Genomic DNA, 13624 nt, shown 5'->3' with positions numbered 1-13624 from the left:
AATCATGTCTATAAGCATCAACTGAAATCCAGCTAACACAAGCCACAGACATTCTGAAGAAATTTAAAGTGGCTTATAGTCAATAAAATAGACATAAGAATTCTCTGTGATAAGTACTTCAAGATTTTTTTTTAAATGTCCTAAGCTTCAAGGAGTATCAGATCCTTTTATGTTTCATATTTAACTCACTTCTATATCAATGACTCAGGAAGAAGTCATTGTCTCATGGTGGATTTATTGTTTTGAATACATGGTGGGTTAACACTGAGGGACAAATCAGTTCTTTAAATGTTTAGATCCAGAAACCAATTCTAGAAAGCAATTTTTTTTTTTTTTTTTTGTACCAGGGATTGAACTCAGGGGCACTTAGCCACTGAGCCACATCCCCAGCCCTATTTTGTATTTTATTTCAAGATAGGGTCTCACTGAGTTGCTTAACACCTCATTTTTACTAAGACTAGCTTTGAACTCACGATCCTCCTGCCTCAGCCTCCAGGGCTGCTGGGATTACAGGCATGCACCACCACGCCCGGCTTAGAAAGCAAATTTTTTCACAATTTTCACTTTAGGATCATGGGCCATTGTTGTCATTAAGTAAAGGAACACCTGGATTTAGTTCATGAGCTTGACTTTTGTACTAGAATTTACTGAGTTCTTTTAAATAATAAAACTCAGTGGAATCAAATCTCAGAATGTGTCAAGACATTAGATGGCATGTGCTGTCAAAAGGATTCACTGCCAAGCAGAAAGGCAAATGTGTTTTCTAAAAAACAGCAGAGCCAAGGTCTGTCACCATTGAGCACTTCCCTGGGATCAGTAAGGGTTAGACACAGCTTAAAGGGATCAGGCAAGCTGTCTGAGGAAGGCTCAAGGCCCAAGGGCTGGTTGGTTCTCGGATGACCAACACAGGAGGCCAGTCCCACGTCAGTGGTGAGCCCATCTATCCAGCACCATGTGCATTTTGCATCCACCCAAACTGGCAACAAAACTAAATAATGATGCATCTTGCAAGATGCTAAAGAAATCCCAAATCAGTCCCTAACCAAGAGCATGACCTAAGCACCGGAGGAATAAGACATTACAACAAGCACTGTGGACCTGGCATCATTTGAGTTTTATGGGCTCCCTGCATGTGTTCAGTCAGAAATGTGCTCAGAAAAAAAAAAATGTCTTCCAATAATGATGTTCCCTGTCGGAAAATAGTAGAGTATAATGAGTGAATAGAAGAATGAGAGGCAAAGGCAAAAAGACCAGCAGAGATAGAGAGGTTCACTTCATGCAGAAACATGCCTGCCCTTCGAATTTTATAAGCAAAAATGCAGTGTTTCAAAATGTCTTTGTTATAAAAGTGAAGATGAAAGGGCAAACAAAAGCACATTATTTTAGTTTAGAAAGAAAACCAGTAAGAGGTCTTTCTCCAAAACTGGGATAAGATTTGCCAAGTAACGTCTTACAGTGACAGATGAGGTAATGGAGTTAAGTAAGGACCTCAGCCAAGACCAGCCCAGATTCTCTGATCCCATGAAATGGCTGAACAATCTTGTTAAAACTTCTTGCAGTTTCCAATACCAAGTACATTTCCTGCTTTTTCTATTCTAACACTGCCCTCTTGTGATAGAATGGCAGCATTGCAAGCATTGCAACCAGCAGCATTCTGCTCTAGGTCACCAACTTCTCTTTCTTGAAATAGTCATTAAAAAAACACAGGAACTTTCCTCTATCCCAAGTTTTGTCCTAAGTGGTTTACATACATAAACTCTTTTAAGGTAGAATTATTATCCTCAATTTATAAATAATTGTAACTTGCATACCCATAGTCAATTAAGTGGCGGAGAGAATTCCAAGAGATCTAAATTTAACCACTGTGTTTCACATTAGGCACATATAACACTTTAAATAAACATCTGTTACAGAGATGTATGCATTTTAATAAGTTAATAAACTGCCCCATTATCTGTTTTGCATCATAAAATCTTATTCTGTCAGCAGCCTTCAGAAATTCTACTTTCATACGACAGGAAATTTGTTATACTTATTTTAGTATAAAGCTTAGTTTACAATAATATTTAATATTATTGAATAATATTAATTTAAATATATTTCTAGGATTCAAATATCTATTGTGCTAGGAAGGTTCCCTCACTTGTCTGCAGGGAAAGCAGAGCTTTGTTCCTTTCTCTCTCTCTCTCTCTCTCTCTCTCTCTCTCTCTCTCTCTCTCTCTCCACCCCCCAAGATCCTCACAGAGTTGAGGGCTGTTGTCTGATGTAGAAAAGTTTATAAACTCAGTTATGATTTTCAAGTTGCTCCAATGTTCTAATCACAAACCATGAAAATACTAATGACAAGATATGCCGTTGGTTTGAGTGAGTATTTAGCCCACCTAAGTTAAATAAAGCTCCAAGACAGGAGAAGAACCTGTGTATGAGAGTTGGGGGTGATCTGCAGGCATATATGTCCTAGATGAGCTTACGTAGGGGACTGAGGGTGAGGACAGGTATTACTGGGGAACTGGAAGGATTAATCCTTGATAGCACCCATCCTCTCAAAGTGGACATGGGAATCTGTGAGCCAGGATGGTGAGGCAGAGCTTCAAATGGTGAAGGGTCTGTGGGCTTGTCCCCTTGCTGGGCGTTCTAAGTTTCCTGAGGTAGAAAAAGAATGGCCAAGACCAGAGGATGTCTGAGGAACTGGGAGAGATGCTTCTGACAACTGCACATAGCCCCAACAGTGTCTCTGAAGGCGGTACTGTTGTATGGAGTAATGTAATTTATAGAAAGAGCTGTGTAAGGATTGGCAAGTCTCTGAACGTTCCTTAACGTAAGCTCCTGGTTTCAAAGTAGTAAGAACAGAAAGGAGAACATTGTAGCCCCGGGTCCTCAGGGAGAGTCTCTGAGAGGTTGGGCTGTTTCCTTCCCCAGGAAACAGTCCAGCCTCTCAAGAGTATCTCCTCTCCAGTCCCCTCTTGAAGCCTGGGGTTGGGGCGCTCAGTCACAGGAAAAGCAGGGATGCAGAAGCAGGGTGTGGCTCTGGGCTAAGCTGGAAAGAGCCCCAGAGAGACCACAGAGTGGCGCCAGTATTGAGCAGGATATTATACCACCACCAACAGAGGAGGCAGTGGGAGGCGACTCCAGTCTTCTCCCACCCCCCACCCCCGCCACCAGCAGACCTTTGCTTCTCAGCTGACCAGGGGGACTGACCCTGTGCAACACTGAAGTGAGCCATCTGACTCTCAGAAGCTCCGTGGCTGGTTTTCTCCATCCTCCCCTCCCAGGAGAGACCTGAGGTTGACGTGACCCCTCACCGCAGTGTCAAAATTTTAATTCTTCTCTCTAATGGGTCACCAACAGCTCTCTTTGTTATACTCTTAGCCATCACTGACTCACTGAGCAAAGGTGAATCTATACCACCTTCTTACCCGCTGGGATATCGGGCAGACTACTTGCCCACACCTCAGGCTAATGACCACGAAAAGCTTAGGTAGGGGACTGAGGGTGAGGACAGGTATTACAGGGGAACTGGAAGGATTAATGCTTGGTAGCATCCATCCTTGATAGCAAGGGAAGCGAGGGATGCCACCTCTGAGGCTCACCACTGTGTCATCTTGAGCAGACCACTCACTCCTCTGTGAACCAGCAGGATACAGTGCGGCTCGGTCTACCCACTGGGGAGATGCAAACCAAAGCACGCAGGTGAAATGCTTTGTAAATGATGAGAGCTCCTGCCACATGCCTGAAGGATATCACCCATGAAAAATAAGTGTGACCCTCATCCCAGGGTACAAAGAATTCAAGAAGAACCAATCAAACAGAGGGGAAGAAGCTGTGTTTTTTCAACCTAGTGAGAAAATATACATATCTATGAAGGTTGGAAAAAAAGAAAAAGTAATATTATATTGAAATGAGCAGGAAGGGAATATGCTTTTATAAGTCAAACAGAATTTTTATGTCCTATGTGTTCTTCTTTTTATTAGTGCAATATAGTTATACATAATATTGGGGTTCACTTTGAATAATCATACAAGCATGGAACATAATTTGCTGCACTTCATTCCCCAATACTTCCCCTTTCCCTCCCCATGTCCTGTGTATTCTTGAAAGCTAGAGTTATCTCTTTCTGTATAAAATAGGGTGGTTGTTTTCAGGAAAAAAAAATCCATCAAATCAATAATAGCTGATCAATGCAGAGCACAAAAATACTATACCCGAATCTGAGAGGGGTTTTCTTCCTTGTTTGTTCCCTGTTCTATTGATAGCATTCCCATTAAACTCTGCATCCAAGTCAGGGTCTTCCTTTTCTCCCAGATGTCCATACATCCCATCAATATCCCTCTAACAATTTCACCTCTATCCTGTTCCTGCCGCACCTCACTCTCTCTCCCTGTCACCTACACTGACCTCTCCTCTCTAATCTGGAAGCCCTTTGGAGGGGTGGGCTGTGCTCACATCACCATACGTCTCCACATCTAAAAGGTAGTGAGAGGAGGGGCAAGTGGAACAAGCACCTGGGAGGTGGGTGTGTAGGTGAGACGTGGGCTCTGAGCTGGCAGCACGAAGGTGGCCAGAGGAGCCGTATGGAAAAGCTGCTTCTCTCACCTCTGGTCCTTTCACTTCACCTCCTGCAGGCACCTGGACAAACCATAATAGTTAAGAAGATGGCCCCAGAATCACAGAGAACTGGTTCACACACCTGATGGCTGGATGACTGTGGGCGAGTTATTGAACATCTGTCCTGTGCAATGAGACTTCTATCATCACTCTCAAGGGAGAAGAGCCATGTCTGAGTGCCACCGCCCCCACACACTGCCTGTGAAGTGCTTTGCACATAGCTGCCTGCAGGGGGTGCTCCAGCACCCGGGGACATTTCTGTTCTGAGCCTCCAACTCTGCCTCAAAAAGCACCCACCAGCTCACCCAGGGGCTGAAACTCAGGGACAAGTTTGGGAACTTGCCATTACCTCCCTTCTGACCCAGATAGGATGGCAGACACTCAGTGTAGGGAGGGACTCGAAGAAAGTGGAGGTGCAGGCTAGCAAGCAACTCTGCCCTCTTAAAGACCTGCCTCAGTTGTTAGCTCCTTTTTCTCTTTCCTCAAGATAGGGTGATTGTTTTCAGACAAAAACAAGACTAGGACTTCCTTAGTCTCCTAGAACTTCTTTCTCTTTTATCATTACCTCCTGTTATAGTTTAGATAAGAGGTGTCTCCCAAAAGCTTGTGTGTGAGGCAATGCAGGAAGGTTTAGAGGTGAAATGATTGGATTATGAGAACCTTAAACTAATCAGTGAATTGATCCCCTGATGTAATTAATTGAGTGGTAGGATGTGGCTGGAGGAGGTGAGCAATGGGGGCGTGACATTGGGGTATATATTTTGTCCATGGTGAGGGGAGTCTCTTTGTTCTTCTCTGCTTCCTGATGCCATGTCCTGAACCACTTTCCTCCACTGCACTCTTCCACCATGATGTTCTGCCTCATCTCAAGCCTCAGGGAATGGAGTCAGCCATCTATGGACCGACACCTCAGAAACCGTGAGCCCCCCAATATGCTTTTCCTCCTCTAAAATTATTCTTGCCAGGTCTCTTGGTTGCAGCAGTGGAAAAAACTGACACACACACCCCACCTACTTTCTATTCACATGTGAACAGCAAAAAGGACATGCAGTTGGGAGGTGCCAGACCTGAGTTCAAGTCTTATTTGACTGGGTACTCTGTGGCCTAGGACTGCTGCACCCACTGACAAAACAGCACAGGAATGACTGCAGACCGAGTCAGTGCACCGGGGGCCCCTACTGCAGTGAGACACACTGAGACCCTTAATGAGGATCCACAACAGTTTCTGGTCTCCAAGAGTCGGAATTTCAGGTCTTTCCTTACTTCTCCCCACCTCCCTGGTCCATTACCCAAACCCACTTCACTCCTCACTGTCAACTCAGCTAGAAGATGGGGACCAGTTGTTTTGTCAAATACTCATCTAGATGTTGCTATAAAAATATTATTTATGTTATAATATATGTTATTAACACAATAATATATGTTATTAACACAATTGGTACAGTTTTAATAAAGGCGATTGCTTTCTATAAAGTAGGTGGGCCGCATCCAATCAGTAGAAGACCTTAAGAGCAAATAGGTTCCGTTGAGGTTCCCCATAGAATTCTGCTTCCAGACCATCAGAGAAATTCTGCCTGAGCTTCCTGCCTTTGAACTCAAGACTCCAAACCTCAGCTCTTACCCAGATCTCTTGTCTGACAGACTTGCCAACCCCCACAATCATGTGAACCAATTCCTTAAAACCTGCTCCCCTTGTATTGTCTTGTCTCTCTCCTTCTCCCTCTCCCTCTCCCTCTCTCAACTCTCATCTCTGTCTCCTTATCTCCTCCTCTTTCTCTGAAGAACACTCACTGACATAGGGAGCACTCTGCCATGCTACCCCATCAGTCCATCTTTTTACCCTGATTTGCCACATTGCTACTAGTAGGGCAAAACCCAAGGCCTATTACAAGGTCAGCACAAGCTGATAGGTCATTTCTCTTCTTCCCTTTCAAGCAGCCTGGTGTAGTGGGGAGGTTCATGTCTTGCACATTCCCTTAGCATCTTTCTGCCACGTAGCCAGAACCATGCCCTGTCCCTCAGAGCTGCTGGAAAGCTGTCCCCTCTGTCTGTCTCGGCTCTACTCTGGAGGGTGGGAGCAGGGAAGGGCCAACATACTTCCACTCCCTTACATCTTGGTGACAAGAATCAATTCAGAAAACTCTGGCTGGGTTTCATGGGATTGAGTCCATAAATCGGGCAATAAGCCAGCTCTGGAATAAAGCTAAGAATAATTCCTAACAACCCAAGAGAAACCCAGTCCAGCAGAGGAAAGTTCTCTGCACTGAGGTCAAAGCTACAGCCCAAATCCAAAACTAAAATTTTGAAAAGTTTAAAATCCACAGCTGGCAGCAAAGGTTAACTAACTCAGTCCACTAGGACCGCACTGGGAGAGATCATTGATCCGAGGCTGTACTCCTCGAGCCTCTGGCCACATGCTATTTTAATACCGTCAAACTCTCATGCCAGCTGCTAGCGTCTGCTGTGTCAGCGCATCAGTGCCAGGGTTGCTGATCACTCCCTGGGGACAGCAGCCCTTCGTTTTCTTCTTCTCTCTCCTCATTTCTCCTCCATGGGGTTTCCTCTTTTCTCTCTCCTTCCTTCCTTTGCCCCCTTCCTTCACCTTCTTCTCTTCAGCTTCCCCCTTCTCCCCAACATGACTTCTTCAGGACCCACTGGGGGAGCAGGAGGGACCAAGGAGAATGACTCTCCCGGAGGCCCCTTCCTTTGGCATATCCACACAGGTGACACCAGGAGCGGTGCTGAGCAGACACACCCAGAGGATGCCCAACAGGCCAACATCTGCAGAGAGCCACTGTGCAGAGCCAAAGGCAGGAGCACAGGGAGGGAAAGCAAGAGGCGGCCAGAGGGAGGCTGTGGATTTGACCATGTTTCTTTTTGAGCCATGGCTGACAGCAAGCGTCCAGCGCCTGACTGCTGGAGTTCGAATCCTGGCTCCCCCAATTCCAAGATCCGTCACTTGGGGCAAGTTATTTAACCACTGGGGCCTTAGTTTTCTCATGTATAAAATGAGAACAGTAACGTGTCCTCCCTCGTGGGGTTGTGTGGGAATTAAAGGAGTAAATAAAGACCTGTGAAGTGCTTACAGCACTGCCTGGCGTGTGGCCACTGGCCAAGAAGTGCCAGCTGTTCTCAATCCCATGGGAAACTGAGGCAGCTTACAAGAATCAAAACCATCTGTCACCTCAACCCTCTCTGAAATCCTGTGAGGGAGGGGAAGAGGGGACCCAAGGTCACAGTTGGGAGGCACATGCTCCAGGTGTGTCTAATGGAACTTTCCGTGCGCCAAGGCACAGGAAGAGCGTGCTACAGGCTAAGTAGAGTCTGAGCACCCACCATGGGCCCAACACAGGAAATCGTATTCCACGTGCCAAACGCCCACTTCCCCCAGTCTGTGGGACAGCATTCCATTTCCAAGATGGTGACTGCCCACGCCTCCAATATGCATGTAAGTCCTACAAAATTCAACACTCCAATTTAGTAACATAAATGTCGTTCACATCTGAAGTGTGCTACCCAAGGAAAATGCTTGGAAATGCTGCCTTAAACGTGGTCTTTGAATATAGGTTATCTGTCCCTTTCAATGATTCTTTGGTTTTACTTGATTTTATAATTACCCAGTTCTCATCCCCCAGTTTTTATCTGAATTCCTTATATGCAAATGTAAAAATGGAACATTTTCATACTGATGTGTAAAAGTGACCCTATGGAGCCACATATTTCAGATTTAAGGTTCTTGGTTCTAAATAGGAAGGTTGTATATGTTTAGGCCACATGTCATAGTGATGGAGCAAGGGTCACTACAGGTGGTAAGAGAATTAATTCTAAGTCCAATTTAAAATATTCACAATATTGTGAGAAGAAAAAAAACAATGTGAGTTTTATCCACTAGGGGGCCACGCTCCTCAGAGCTGACTAAGGACCATAGAAGAAGCTGGTATTGCACTTTAGAAGAAACAAATTATTGGCCCTCTTACATTTGAAAAGAGAAGGCAGAGAAATAGAGATTTTAGGAGGGCTATACTGACCAAACGTCCCCTATATCCCTGCCGCTCCTAAAAGCCTGATGAGGGGAATCACTTCTAGGTTGAAGCAAAGTCACTAAATAAGATGGAAGAGAGATCCCAGAGGAAACCCAGGAAGATTCTTTCCCCTCCTGCTCACATCTCACTCACACAACCACAGCCATCACTTTGCAATTGAAGTATCTTCATTTCCCAAGAGACAGCAGCTTCTGGAAGACAAGCAACGTGCCCCTGCCTTGCATGTTCCGGTGCCTGGCACCTATGCACATCATGCCAGGTATTCATGTGGATGCTTGTTGAGTGACTTAATGTAGGCATTAGGCAAACACAGTTGAACTCTTTACGACAGGGAAGAGGAAATCAATTTGAAAATGTGATTCTGATGGTATAAAAGACAGGGGAATGAGTATTTTTTTTAAATCCAATTTTTTAAAAAATACAGTATATATTACCTGGTGACTGCTGGTCTCAGATACTTTAACATCCAAAGACCCTGCCAGGACAGCATACCAGTTTGTCCCAATATCACCCTGGCGAAATACTGAAAAAAAAACCAGAAATATAAATATATCAAGTACAGGTTGGTTTTGTCCCATCATCTGATAGCTCTGCACTAGTTATTATAAGCATGGCTTGAATCTAACTGAGCTTAGTTCTCCTCCAGTACCTGTTCCCACCAGATATGGCTTGTTTTTCTTTATCTCACTCATCAACAAAGTTATATTCTATTCACTCAACATTCTGTGAAGTGGATCTCTAGGAACAGAGCTCTTCCATATTTATACAGCTGTAATAGGAGATGACAACCCTAGCCATAGGATTCTTTAAATCTAATAAGTTACTGATGTTCTGTGCAATTTATCTTAATATATCTCATTGAATTGTGATTCTTGAAAAATTATGATGCTAAGTGGAATACTGAGTAACAAGGTTATTTGACTTAACAGGCTACACTACTCCAATTTCCTAAAACTATATTAAAATTAATGTTTTCTAGAATAGCATGTCTCCTTTTAAGCAGACTGATAAATATTTTTAAATCTGCTTTGTCTGAAAATTTTAAAGTAGGTATCATCAGTGTGCATTTTCTTGTTTGTTTTCTAAATTGACGGCTTTTAGACATTTGAAAATGATTCTCATCAAACATTTCTGAATCTGACTTTGCTTTGCGTTTATAATCCCAGAGAGGAATTTTTTAGATATTTAGGTACAACCTTAGTTCCCATATCATGTTAAGGTCACACTTTGGAAAGTAACCCTGAAACACTCATTGAAAACTCTCATACCAACCAAGTGTCTTCTTAAATATGAGGACTGATGGATTTACAGTGGACCTCCCTGCAACTCCGCTGCTCGCAGCCTGTGGACCTGGCTGGTTTTAGAGTTAGGGTCTGCCTTTCATGAACTTCTCAGCCCCCAAAGACATTATCATTTGTCAATCAAATTCACATTTTATACCATGGAAATTTCATTTTGAAAATGGCCTTAAGAAATAAAAAATTCTCAGCCCCCAAAAGAATGAAGTTTCTGTTATTAATAAAATATATACAGGCTGGGGTTGAGGCTCAGTGGTAGAGTGGGGCACTGGGTTTCATCCTCAGCATCACAAAGTAAATAAAATAAAGGTCTTGTGCCCATCTACAACTAAAAAAAAAGTCTTTAAAATATATACATATATGCTTTAAAATGGTATGTATAATTGATTTTAAAAACAGAAATGTGATTTTTTTGTGTACACATGGGAAACATCTTGAAGGATGCATATAAAATGTTAAGAACAACCTCTGAATTGGGGTTGTAGGTAATTGTTTTGTTGATTTTCCATATTTTCTGTAAGGATGCTGTGACAGACCCTGCTGCTTCCCCACCCACAGTGAGTCCTGCACTCTTAGCTAACTGAACCACATTTTATATGAATTTTCCCTCCCCTCATCGGCCAGGTGCTCAGAGCGTGGGAGTTCCTCCCCTTGCCCCACTGGGGTAACTGCGATTGCTCTAAATCCATCATGGGCATCCCATTATCTCTGCCAGTGATAGTTTGGACATGGGCATGTGATACAATATAAGCCAATCAGATAGCACAGGAAGTCGGCCGGGGACTTCTGAAAAAGGGACACAAGAAGAAATGGTCCTTCAGCAGGGAATTTTTTTGTGTTGGCATGAAATGCTTCCAACTGCTCTAGTTGTCTGGGAACCATCTGTGAGAAGCCTGAGGACAAAAGCCAGCACCTGAGGATGCATACCAAAGAGAGAGAGAGAGAAGGAGGGAAGGACGGATGGACCTGGGACCTTAGTAATGTCATTGAGCCACTTCATTAACTAACCCTGCAGTTGTTTTACCTCAGGACTTTTGATACAAGTAAATCATTTTTTTCCTTCTTTTATGAGTAATTCAAGGCAGTTGGATGGGAGTTTTCTGTTAATGCTGCATAAACCGTACAAACAGATGGAGAAGTATTACTTTTTTAATTAAAAAATTATTTTTAAAAAATTATTATTTTATTTTCCCTGCTCCTTATTTTACCTGGAATTAGAGGGGGGTTCATTAAAAACATTACTACTAGCATTAGCTAAGAAAACTGTTTTTTTCTTTTTAATATCCTATTGATGACATATTTTTTTAAAGAGAGAGTGAGAGAGGAGAGAGAGAGAGAGAGAGAGAGAGAGAGAGAGAGAGAGAGAGAGAGAGAGAGAGAGAATTTTTTTTAATATTTATTTTTTAGTTCTCAGTGGACACAACATCTTTGTTGGTATGTGGTGCTGAGGATCGAACCCGGGCCGCATGCATGCCAGGCGAGCGCGCTACCGCTTGAGCCACATCCCCAGCCCAATGACATATTTTTTGATTAAAAAAGATAACTATTTGAATTTCTAAAGATACAGCTAAATGAATGAGTCAGTGGGATGCCCTGGAAAACTCATTTACGTGCTGTGAACAAAGGAGTTAAGGCAATGCCTTTGTGGAATTGAATAAACAGAGGGAAATGTCCCACTTACTTCGACTGAACCTACATATTTGGCACATTAATAAACCCTCTGCATGTTCTCTCTCCCCCCAGGGTAGCCACAAAATAAGCACAAACCACACACAGACAAATATACCCCTGGAGTTGTATTCCTTACATGTTATTCCTTTTTCCAAATTCTCATAATAACCACATAAACAAATCTGATGAAGGAGATTGGGGTGAAATTTCTCAAAAGCTTTAACTTCCTTCAGTCGTGTGAAGATTATATCCACATCTTCACTGGATCGTTCCAGGGGTCTATATAAGAGAGAAGAGGCAAAGAAAAAAACTGTGTCAGTAATGATGTACTTGAAAACAAGCCAAAAGGCATCATTCTAATTACATTCAAATGTCCCCAATGGTAAGTATTTCACTGCAAATATCTATCCACCTATCCCCATTATAGGTATTTCCGGACCTTTGTCAACTATTCACCTTAAATCTCTACCATCCAAACAGCCACGGAGAAGTCACTGTGAGTTCAAGGTAGTGTTTGTGGGAAGTGCTGGAGTGCTTAGAAGCATCAGGATGTGATGAGATACATAAAAATGAAGATTTTACTCAAAATTGAGATCACAAAGAAAAATACCTGCAAGGGCCAGTTAGGAAAAGTGAGTAAAAAAGAGCCAAATATAAAGGGGGGGGGGTGAGGTAGAGTCTACTATCAAAAAACAATGCTGAAAATACAAACACCAATTACAAGTGATGCTCCACCTCATCGTTGGTTAATACTATAGACAACTGAGAGGATCCCAGAGAGCTGAGAGATGGAAATGTCTGCAAGGAGCAGCCCTTATTTGGCTGTTTTCCTTATTGCTGATTTTCTGTGGAAACATGAGCTCAGATGTTGTCAGAGCTTCCATTTGTTCAAGGAAAACTAGATAATTTAAATTTTGTTTACTTTTTTTTTTTTTTTAGTACTAAGGATTGAACCCAGGGGTGCTTTATCACGAGCTATATCCTAGCCTTTTAATTTTTTCTTTTGAGACACAGTCTCACTATGATGCAAATAGATTATGCCATTACTGAATTTGCGATCCTCCTGTCTCAGCATCTCCACCCACTCTCCAGTAGCTGGGATTACAGGCATGCACCACTGCACCAGGCCAGCTTACATTTCTCAAACATTATGTACACACACACACACACACAAAAAAAAAAAAAAATCTATAGAAAAGACTCAACCTGCTAACCACCATATTATAATCTCTGGATTAAGATAAACCAAAGAACCAAACAAAAGTAGAGCAGTTTTACAAATTATGCAATTTATTTGTTTTTCCTTGAGCAGTATTACAAGTCTAGGAGTGTTTCCTGATAGATATTTCACATTACACAGAACCACCCAGACTCATATGTGCCCTGGAGCCTTCCCAAGCCAGAGGGAAAGAGCTGGTTGAGGATTGAAAAAGACAGGTAATGTTCACCAAATACCCCTGTGTGCCTCTGAATTTACCAGCCTTCCTTGTAGTTATGTTGGGAAACATTCTGGTCAGTAGACCATGAATGACACTAGCATGTGTCACTTCTGAGGGAGATTATTAACAGCCAATGAGTATCCCTCCTATTCTTCTCTTATAGCCACAAGTTGAAAGAGTGTTATTGATCTATTTGTGTCACTCAAAAAATATAGGTTGAAGTCCTAATACTCAGTATCTGTGCAGGTGGCTTTGTTTGGAAATTAGGTCTTTGTGGATGCAATCATGTTAAGATGACGTCATACTGGATGAGGGTAGACTCTAATTCAATAACTGGAATTTCCAGAGGGAAATCTGGACCCAGAGAAGACCATCACGTGAAGGTGGCAGCAGAGATTGAAGTAATGTATCTACAAGCAAGGAATGTCAAGGACTACAGGCAACAATCAGAAGCCAGAAGGGACAAAGATGGATTCTTCCCTGGAGACTTCAGAGAAAATATGTCCAACACCTTTATTATATACTACTAACCTTCAAAACCATGAGAGAATACATGTATGTGTTTTTA

At 42.7% G+C, this 13624-nt stretch overlaps 1 protein-coding gene across 3 annotated transcripts in view; it reads right to left on the bottom strand.

Moving 5' to 3' along the window:
- The window catches only part of Rapgef4 (Rap guanine nucleotide exchange factor 4), a 283143-nt gene that overhangs the window by 226194 nt on the left and 43325 nt on the right, over positions 1-13624 (bottom strand). For all 3 annotated transcript variants that reach the window (XM_078017613.1, XM_005324601.5, XM_078017600.1), the window contains exons 2-3: positions 11754-11896; positions 9083-9171 (exon numbers count right to left, since the gene is read on the bottom strand). In XM_078017613.1, the coding sequence (XP_077873739.1) occupies positions 9083-9171; positions 11754-11896 (232 nt within the window). The remainder of the gene's footprint in view (positions 1-9082; positions 9172-11753; positions 11897-13624) is intronic.

The sequence above is a fragment of the Ictidomys tridecemlineatus genome, chromosome 7 (assembly GCF_052094955.1).
Source record: "Ictidomys tridecemlineatus isolate mIctTri1 chromosome 7, mIctTri1.hap1, whole genome shotgun sequence".
Taxonomy (NCBI): Eukaryota; Metazoa; Chordata; class Mammalia; order Rodentia; family Sciuridae; genus Ictidomys; species Ictidomys tridecemlineatus.
This window is presented reverse-complemented; position numbering and strand designations above follow the sequence as displayed.